Source organism: Sycon ciliatum, chromosome 2 (assembly GCF_964019385.1).
Source record: "Sycon ciliatum chromosome 2, ocSycCili1.1, whole genome shotgun sequence".
In the NCBI taxonomy this organism is placed as follows: Eukaryota; Metazoa; Porifera; class Calcarea; order Leucosolenida; family Sycettidae; genus Sycon; species Sycon ciliatum.
This window is the reverse complement of record NC_088644.1, coordinates 45,849,170-45,859,935: the sequence shown is the minus strand read 5'-3', so window position 1 is coordinate 45,859,935 and position 10,766 is coordinate 45,849,170. Positions and strand designations below refer to the sequence as shown.

The following is a 10,766-nucleotide window of genomic DNA, read 5'->3' as shown; positions in this document are numbered from 1 at the left end:
ATGGTGTGTTAGAATCAAGATCATGCGTCATCGCCGCTTGCATTGATCATAGTCTTATGCAGCCTGTCTGGTCTGTTTGCCTGTCGGTTCATCCCAGTGCGCGATTACTGCAAAAACAAGGAGAAGCTTTGTGGCAAGGATGTCAACTGTACACAGGAGGGCATTACATACAAGTGCACCTGCCAGTCCGGACATTATTACGATGGCTATTTTAGGAAATGTTCGGATGTGGATGAATGTCGCAACTCCACCATTGAGAGGCAATGCACACGTGAGTAACGCCGCTGTATGTGTGGGCTTGTGCAAGGTTTCACTCTCGCTCCCAGACCAAACGTGCCCTGCGTATGCACGGCACTCACTTGAGAGTCACTCACACACACACACACACACACACACACACACACACACACACACGCAAACACACACACACACACACACACACACACACACACACACATGTACACGCACGCAAGCACACACACACGCTCACACACACACACACACACACACACACGCAAACACACACACACACACGCAAACACACACACACACACACACACACATGTACACGCACGCAAGCGCGCACACACACACACACACACACACACACACACACACACACACACACATGTACACGCACGCAAGCACACACACACACACACACGCTCACACACACACGCGCGCGCAAACACGCACACACACACACACACACACGCGCGCGCACACACACACACACACACACATGCCCATCGCGGAAGCGATGATAGCGAAAAGCTATGTTAGGCATAGCAACTTGTGCTGGGATTACACACAGCACACACATACACACGCACACACACACACACACACATGCACATGCACACACACACACACCTTGAAACCTTAAAACTGCCACCTAAAGGTGATGCAGGGCCTCAGAGAGGCAAGGAGGGCAGAGTTACTTCTTGCATTTGTGTTGAGCCAGGTACTGGAGACGTGTGAACTTCCGAGAGCAGGTCGGGCATGGGATGGTGCGGCGCTCGGAGCCAGAGCTGCATGTTCTGCGGTTGCAGTTGTGCCGGTGGTGCCCAGCTTTGCTCCGGAAACAGCGGTCACAGGTGTGGCAGTGATAATGACATTGGCTGCAATCAGGTGGGCGAGGTGCAACAATCTCTGGAACTGGAGCGTCACCAAGACTGGGAGAGCAGCTGTGCACAGCAAATCCACCTCGGCTAGCAAACCAACGATGGCACGTTTCGCACAACACAGCACCGGCCTGTTCATGGATCGGCTTCAGTCGCTCTTCCCTGCATTTGTGCCGCCGAAGTCCGCTTTCACTGGCGAAGAGTCGCTCACAGATCGCACAACACACTGACTTGGCTGTCGTTTCAAGGCGTAAACGCCGTGCAACAATAGCATCCGAGATGGACTGGATCCACTCGCCACGTTCAGCTGCGAGGTCGTACCAACCGGTGTATAGACCGAACGCCTTGAGGTCATCGCGTACCACATCACGCCATCGACGCCGGGGGCCATGAGCAGGGCGTGGAGTATGGAGCCACGAGAACAACACTGCCTTTGGAAGCCGGTGGTCGTCCATCCTGGCAATGTGGCCAAGCCACTGCAGCCGTCGACGGGCAACCATGTCAGCAACTGGCTCTGTAGCGCACATTCTATGCAGCGAGGCAGATGACAGGTGGTCCTCCCACTGTTTGGAACGCGAGATGCCGAGAATGACACGAACGCAGCGGTTGTGGAATTGTTCAAGGCGACGTATGTCGGCACGCAACAGTGTCCAGTTCTCAGCCCCGTACAACAGCACCGACAACACACAGCATGTGTACGTGTGTTGTTTTGTCTTGGATGTTAGTGAAGTGTTCCGAAAAACTGACGAGTAGAGGCTGCCAAAGGCCTTAGATGCAGCAGCTATGCGGTTGGACACATCGGTGTGGCATCGTCCGTCTGGTGTTACCACTGAGCCGAGATATGTAAACTGGCTGACATGCTGGATGGCGTTGCCTTGTACGCTTAGCGGGGTACGGTCACTGTCGTTGATCTGATGCCCAACAGCCATGAACACTGTCTTTGCCATGTTGAGAGACAGCCCGAATGCTCCACTGACCTCCGCAAATATCTCAAGCATACGCTGAGCATCCGAGTGGCTGGGTGCAAACAAGGCTGCATCATCAGCAAACTCACCATCTGTGATGACCCCATTACCACGCTTAGAACTCTTGAAAAGCTGACCATCGGCACAGGTACGGAGTGGAAAACCAGACACTCCACGCTCTTGGACGCGTGCGCACCAACGTTCCATCACTGCACCAGCAAACAAGTTGAAAAGGACTGGTGCAATTGTACACCCTTGGCGCAATCCGTTGCACACTGGGAAGCCTTCAGTGGGGGAACCATTAACGATGATCGTGGCTGTCATGTTGTCGTGAAAAGACTTCAGAAGGCTGACCAGTTGCTCCGGGACTCCCAGCTTCAGCAGGACAATCCACAGTGCAGCACGCGGAACAGAATCGTATGCCTTCCTCAAATCGACAAACACCAGGAATCCCTTGGATTGGTGCTCGTGACACTTCTCTACAACCTGGTGAACAACAAACGTCATGTCCGTGCAGGAGCGACCTTTCCGGAAACCACACTGTGATTCAGGCAGCACACTTTCGGCGACTTTCTGCAATCGGTTTTGCAGCAGGCGTCCGAACAGCTTGCCAATGACGTCGAGGAGTGCGATGCCACGCCAGTTGTCGCAGCTAGTGAGGTCACCCTTCTTGGGTATCGGTATTATCTCAGCATTCACCCAATCTTGCGGTACTACGCCCTCCTCCCAAACCGCGGTAATGAGCTTAACCCTTTGTCCTTTCGCCCATACTTGAACCGTACACCTGTGTACGGTTCAACCCACGCATGTTCAAAGCGACCTGGAAGCTACACGGATCACCCGATCCACATGAAAATTCACGTGCACACAGCCTATGCTATGTAGAGGATGATACACGGGTCGCTGGGGCTAGTTGCCATTTGAAAAATTTCAGGAAATCAAAGTCGAAGTTTGCTTGCGCCGTGACTTCCGACATGGCAGCACGCAGGTCGCTTGATGCAGATGAAGCGCTTGTTTGAGGATAGCTGGAGTGACCCAAGCGACAATCCTATGTCCTCTGATGAAGAGAACGAACTGGACGAAGCCTTAGTAGAAGGTGTTGATTCTAATTTTGATGACGACGCGGATTACGATGTCGTAACCGTCGACCCAGCGGTCGGACATGTCGACCGCTCCGATTTGAGCGCAGGATCGGCAGAACAGCACTCGCGTGGTGAAGAGAGTGTACCACCGCCGTGTCTTACCCGTCGTGGAGCAGCAGGGTCAGCTAGAATGCCGCAGCACGTGGAGCGGGAGCGTAGTCCGATCCCAGAGAGGTCCAGATCTCCGTCACCTGCGCGCCGTCAAACTCATGGTCGACAGCCGCGCAGAGCGAGGAGAGCAGCCGCACGGGGCCGCAATGTCGAGCATGTCGCCACTGGCACTCCTCTGGCTAATGCTCCGTGTTTGCCCAACATGCCAGAGGTGCTACTCCAGGTCATACTTGTACAAATTGCACATTATTATACATAGGAAAGAACTTGAACTTTGAATTTTGCCGATTTTTGCCAAAAAATCATTTTTGATACTCTTGTTTAGCCACGCCTATCTGAGGAATTCAACCCAAACTGCATTTTTAGTTCACAATTATCATAAGCTTTCAGGAAAACATAAAGTGTACATACAAAATATCAGCTGCTTGGGAATGGTGAGTGGATTTGTTGAAGCAGGTACCCCTCACATACATTTTGGGCAAAAGGACAAAGGGTTAAACAGATTGGCATAGAATAGGTCGCAGTTGTATTTGACCATTTCCGGTAGAATGCCGGAGCTTCCAGCAGCTTTCCCGTTCGTAAGATAGCGAAGGCAGCGCTGGGCCTCTTCAGCAGTGGGTGAGGATGGAACACACACACACACACACACACACACACACACACACACACACACACACACACACACACACACACACACACACACACACACACACACACACACACACACACACACACACACACACACACACACACACACACACACACAAGCACACACACGCACAAACACACACACGTGCGCGCGTGCGCGCATGCACACACACACGCATGCAGGCACCCACAGGTGGAAGCAGGTTCTCCCTTCTGACAACGCGTACTCTTGTATTCACCAAATAATGCGCGCAACACACATCACACAATACTCGTACGTATGGTACATCTTATACGAGCCTCTCGATCCAAAAAGGGGGGCTTATGTGTAGAGGATATAACCGGAGTCAGAGGGTTATACCGGCTGAATATAAATCCCGACTGCGATAGCAGGAGGGATTTATATGAGGGTACGGTATAACCCGACTACGAGGGTCATATCCTACTTATGCCAGGTACCCCTACGCATTTCCAGAACAACGAACCTATTTGGAGATCTCCTACATCATGCAGTACATGAACATCTTCTGATGGTTATCAGTTGTCAATTGAAAGAATGGTCGAGCAAGGTCAGGAGGAGATTCCTCCGTGGATGTTTGGCATACGATTTCCTTTCAGTTCCAGTACATATTGTAGCATCTTCATGATCTTGTCTTGAGTCGTGAGCGGTGCGGAAGTCGACTGAATTGCTGCGGTGCTGGAGTTTGTCGTTGAATCAAACTACCGTCACTAGTTAGATTACAGCTTGGACTCTTTGGGAGTAAGTGTTACTATAATTATGGTACAGTGCTGATTTTCACATGGGGCATCTCATAATCAGTTTTGCTTGCAAGTAGATGCATTTGCATACACTGTTTTGTATCACATTTCAATCCAATCTATTGTAGCCTTTTCCAATCGGGTTGAAGTACATGTACACTGGTATTATAAACTTATTTACGAAGGAGACAGTCTGTTGATGATCTTCAACTCTTCGAAGTACAATGTACATTGCTGGCCCATTCGGGATACTTCGTGGTTATTCGACGTTTTTTATCCTCAGATTCAGTATAACAGAATACTCTGTAGACGAATTCCAGGTCATTCTTCTTTTCCATTGTGTACTGTTCCTCGTCAGTGTGCCGTTCTGTGTGGAGTGTACACGCGCATGTGGTGTCCGTTGTGTCTGTTTATGTATGGTCCGTGCGCTGGAGTACTGCCGCCGTACAAGTTCACTGCCTTTCAGGCAGTGAACATGTACGGTGGCAGTGCCCTAGCGTACGTACCGTGCACCGGGATTTATATTCTATATAAATCCCGCGCGGGATTTATACTGGCCCATATAACCATGGCTAGACGAGCGCTGATTGGCTGAAAACAGGCCCTCCGTACCGTACCATGGTATAACTTGTTTTGAGCATTGTGAGTTATCTGTGGAATCGCGTTTCTGTCCTCCCGCAGATCACGGTGTAAAATCCTATATATGGGCGATTGAAAAAGTGTTTATTTTACATCACTTTATAAGGGAAAGTCAACTTTCAAGTGCACTTTCGCAATACTGCGCGAAACTAAACTTATCTCTCATTGGCGATGGTGCCGTCGTGAGAATAAAGAATTCAAAAACAAACTACCAAAGTCCCCTTTCCGGATCTGGAGGCTGAATTATGACACCAGCTATCGTACCCATCCCCAAGACAACACAATTTAAAGCTGACTCGGAATGAACTCTTGACCGCGCTACCTAGAATGTGTCAGCTATTCTCTCTCTCTAGTGGCTAGGCTAACGGCAACACCCCGTACACATGTGTGGTATTGTATAAGTAGAGTCGACTGAGCCTATGTTTATAGTAAAGAAAAAACGGACCAAGAAACTACAAGTTACGCTATAATGTCCACTAACACCACCAGTTACTAAACAATCAGCTCCTGCCATAACATTGCACTGCACTGACCGACGGTACTGGCGTTATACAGCTATCTGTTGTTTCTTCGACCTGTGTTCTTTACCATAAACTTATCCTTGGCTCTCCATCCGAGTCCATTCCAACCTATGTTTTGTTGTTGTTCAACTGTTTGGTTAGGCCCTGGATCGAATGCGGTCTGTAAAAACACTGTTGGCTCATACGTTTGTGATTGTCCTATTGGATCTCGTAAAGACTTTATCAACAACTCAACTATGTTTACATGCAAAGGTGAGATAGCTCGCAGCCAGTTGGCTGCCTAGAGGCCAACCGACGCAGCCATAGAAAATGTCCTCCTACATGTGTGCATGCGTTTTCCGCGCATGCGCGTATGTGTGTGTGTGTGTGTGCCGACGTGTGTGTGTGTGTGTGTGTGTGTGTGTGTGTCTGTCCATCTGTCCATCCATCTGTCTGTCTGTCTGTCTGTCTGCCTGCGTGTGAATGGGTGGGTGCAGGAGTGTTTGTGTGCATCTGTGACTGTGTGTTGTGCAAATGTTGTGTGTGCATGTGCGCGCTTGGGCTAGCTTGTGTGTAAGTGAGGGCGCGGGTATGTGAGTGGGCAGCAGCACTTGTGTTTTGTGTGTGTGTGTGTGTGTGTGTGTGTGCACGCGCGTGCATGTACGTGCGTGTGTTCATTCGTGCATGTGTGTACATACATGTGCATATGCACATGTGCAGTCAATCTGAAATTCCTGTAAGGGCTTGTGCTAAAGTTGTTGTTGCTGTACTTTGATATCTCTTTTAACTCTTAAGGTACGCAAGCTCCATTGCAGGCATGTAAAAGTACTGCATTTTATTGAGACATTAGTATTAAATTTACAGCGAACCACTTGATTTGAGGATGGTGTGTGCAGGGTGTTTCATGTAGTTCTATTGATGCATAATTTTCTTTCAATGACAGCACAACAACAACAAATCGGATACAGGAGGACTGGGGCCAATGAGTTACAGAAGCGCTGCACACTTAAGGCCGATCCACAATACAACTTCATACGATGTGACATGCGACACCTGCGACGAGCTGCGACAGCGACACTCGGTTCACACACATTTTCATGTTTGCGACATCCTTTACACTGCGCTTGCACCCAGGGTAGAACTGTACTCCATTTGTGTATGTTGCGTGTCGCATGTCGCAAAAGTTGAACTTTCTTCAACTTCTGCGACAGGTGCCTTGCGACTGCACGCGACTGCACGTGACAGCTAGCGACAAAGCAGTTTCTTGTCGCAACCGTCGCAAATCGCGTGTCGCGTCGCAGAAACTTGTATTGTGAATCGGCCTTTCCACACACTATGAGTGTGTTTATTTGTTTTCTTGGTTGTTTTTGTTTGTTTGTTGTTGTTTTTTTACTCAGTAAGCCTCTCATACAGGCAAAGACTAACACAATGGATTAAGATGCAATACAAAAAATGCAGAAGAAATCAGGAAAATGCATGTGTAAAATGAAGATTTTCAAACACAAACCAACAGGAATCTGAGTGTGCATTTTGAATGCTCTGTGCTTTTGAACAGATCGTTGCATATACTTGCAAGATGGCGTGCACAGGTGGGAAGTGCTTCCCAATCATAAATTCAACCGGACGTGCAAGCCGGGCTATCTGCCGAGACATCCGCAGACCGTGCAGTGCGGCCCGAACGCCGAGCTGTTCCGCCCGTACCCGACCTGCGTCGCCATGGTCTGCCCGAGCGTGTCCGGCACGATTGCTGGCGGTGGTGTCGTGATCGCCGCCAATAACGCTTCCGACGACGGCCACCGGCTGTACGCTCAGGTCCAAATCGACTGCGCCAACAAGAGCCAGGGCATACAGTTAAGACAACCCTACTCCGATTCGCTCCCCAAGACAACACTTGATTGTCGGAGCGACAAGGATTCCACAGCTCCATACCATGCCTGGAGACTCGCAATTGGCATGCCGCTGGACACAATTCGTGATATACGATGCTCAGGTGAGAGTTGTGAAGCTGCACTCGGTACGATATTAAAGGGGAAGTAAAGGCTAGAATCAATTGTTCACCAGTTGCAGTCTTCGGGGTGCCGAGTCACACACACAAACCATTGGACCATTGGACGCCCATCGCCGAAGGCGATGATAGCGATGCTACAGCAGAAGCCATAGCAGCTTGTGCTGGGATTGCACCATTCAACAACTTGCAAGGCTGAAGAAGTGACCGCCACTATTCAGCCTGGTCTACACCACACAGCTATGAAGTGAAGTCACACACACACACACACACACACACACACACACACACACACACACACACACGCACACACGCACGCACGCACGCACGCGCGCATGTGCACACACACACACACACGTCTTTCTTCTCTTTCTCAGACTCCTGCTGACTTTCCTTTCCTTCTCCTGGGCGGTTACCAGTGCATGCCGGAATATGTGGTGTGGTGTGGGCGGTGGGAGAAATGGAAAAAAGACCAAAAAGTAAGGATTCATTGACTAGAAAAGCCGCTTCATAGCTGTGTGGTGTAGACCAGGCTGAATTGTGGCAGTCGATTCTTCAGCCTTGCAAGCTGTTGAATGGTTCAGCCCCAGCACAAGTTGCTATGTCTTCTGCAGTAGCATCACTATCATTCATGTGCATCAAAAGGTCAAAAAAGGTGTGTGTGTATGTGTGTGCGTGTGCATATGTGTGTGTGTGTGTGCGCGCTCGCGCACGCGCGCGCGCGCGTGTGTGTGTGTGCGTGTGTGTGTGCATGCATGTGTGTGTGTGTGTGCGTGTGTGCTCGTGTGCGTGTGTGGGTGTGTGGGTGTGTGGGTGTCCCATATGGTGCAGTGGTATGTGCAGCGATTTCCAATCGATAGGTTGCGGGTTCGATTTCCGACGATCATGGTCACACGCGTCCTTCTTCTCTTTCTCAGACTCTTCCTGACTTTTCTTTCATTCTCCTGGGTGGTTACCAACAGCCAGTGCATGCCGGAGTATGTGGTGTGATTTGTGTGCGGGAAAAGAATACAAAAGACCAAAAAGTAGGGATTCACTGGCCAGAAAAAAGCCACTTCATAGCTGTGTGGTGCAGACCAGGCTGAATAGTGGCGGTCAATTCTTCAGCCTTGCAAGCTGTTGAATGGTGCAATCCCAGCACAAGTTGCTATGGCTTCTGCTGTAGCATCGCTATCATCGCCTCCGGCGATGGGCGTCCAATGGTCCAATGGTGTGTGTGTGTGTGCGTGCGTGCGTGCGTGCGTGCGCAAGCTAGTTCGGTTAGTGGGTACACTTAAGCCAGATAGCGTTGGGCCTGTTGCCAAATGGCTTGGCCTCTTTAAAATTGTAATGTTGCACATGCCACCTTTGTTGCTACAGGGTTCGTATAGTTTCTGTTCAAGGTAAACCTACCTGTTAATTAAACGTGGACTACCTCTGGCTAGATTAACTGTGTGAGCGGTACCATTACAGTCCATTTCAAAACTATAGACGCGTACCTAGGCAAAAACAGTTATGCCAGCATCTATACCACATATGATCTGTGATCACTTTGTGCATAAATTTTTCGAAATTGGGCGTCTGTTATCCAGTCGCTTAGAAACTATAATTATGAGAGTAATTGTGTAGCGGACCTGAGCAATATTCCGAAAACTATTCTGAAAAAGTTCCGGCCAAATTTGAAATATTTCAAAACACTACGCGTCTATAGTTTTGGAATGGACTGTAGGCTGTTCAAAAATGCAGCTATTCCCCTCTTCGTTCCCTCTATGCGCTCTCAGCCAACGCATTACTATCCTCGCTAGCCACTACACACGCTAACAATTCCACAAGTTACCCGTAACCCCTTCGTTGTTTGGAGTTTGTTTGGTTCGTGTAATGGCTATCGAGGGTGCTAAAGTGTAGTCTGAGAGCACATACAGGAGAAAAGGAGGAGAGATTGTCGCATTACCGTATTATCTCTCTTACAAGCGCAGTCTCTTGTAGAAGCCCAGTCTCTATTATAAGCGCACTCCAATAGTGCTCCGACGATATACAAGCGCAGTCTCCAATATAAGCGCAGGGCTTATAATTATTTAATAATTATAATGGAGAACTAACTGCATGGATCATGCCCATGCATGTTTGACGTCACCAAGAGTACATGAAAACCAGAGTGTGCAGCTTGGGGCCTTTTCTGCTATGGGTGTCTGTCACGGCGGAATTCCATGATTACATCATACTTGGCGCAGATCTGAGGCGAGAAATGGCGTAGTGCGTACAACTGAGCTGCAGTTGTGCAGAAAGAGATCTGCTTGAATCCTGCTTGTAGGCACTACATCACTAAAATGATGTAATCGCGGAGCTCCGCCGTGACAGCCACCCATCCGAGCTGCACACTCTGGTTTTCCTGTACTCTTGACGTCACCCATCACATACGCGCATGCTGATTGCTGCGGTAAAAGTCTGTGATCCCGAGATCTAAAGTTCAGACTCACTCGGTGTAGACTCTACCAGAGAGCACAAAACTGCAGTCCTGGTACCTGCTGGGAAACTTTGTGTTACAGATTTAATGAAAAATATAATAAGCAGTGTGCATGTACCAGGTGGTTGAAAAATGACAAGCCCAGTCTCTTGTAGAAGCCCAGTCTCTAATATAAGCCCGGGGTCCAGACTGGTTGAAAAAATATATAAGCGCTGGGCTTACAATGGAGATAATACCGTAGATTAACCCATGTCACAGTGTGATCAATGCTGCTATAAAAATAAAAAAAAGTAAATTATCGTGTCCGTTCCCGAAGGGAACTCACGACGGCCGCTAACACCCGATAAACCCTAGCGGCAGATGCAGCGCCTAACGGTGGGGGTGAGTGGGCAAGTCTCACAACCACTGGCATAAGTGCCGAAATCGACCC

General features: G+C 49.3%; 1 protein-coding gene across 1 annotated transcript in view; it reads left to right on the top strand.

The window, feature by feature from the left end:
* Window positions 1-98: 98 nt before the first annotated feature.
* LOC135810265 (fibrillin-1-like) overlaps window positions 99-10,766 on the top strand; it is a 47,936-nt gene continuing 37,268 nt past the window's right edge. Inside the window, exons 1-3 of the mRNA XM_065323746.1 lie at window positions 99-271; window positions 6,051-6,161; window positions 7,444-7,878. Coding sequence (XP_065179818.1) covers window positions 6,146-6,161; window positions 7,444-7,878 — 451 coding nt within the window. The 5' untranslated portion in view covers window positions 99-271; window positions 6,051-6,145. The remainder of the gene's footprint in view (window positions 272-6,050; window positions 6,162-7,443; window positions 7,879-10,766) is intronic.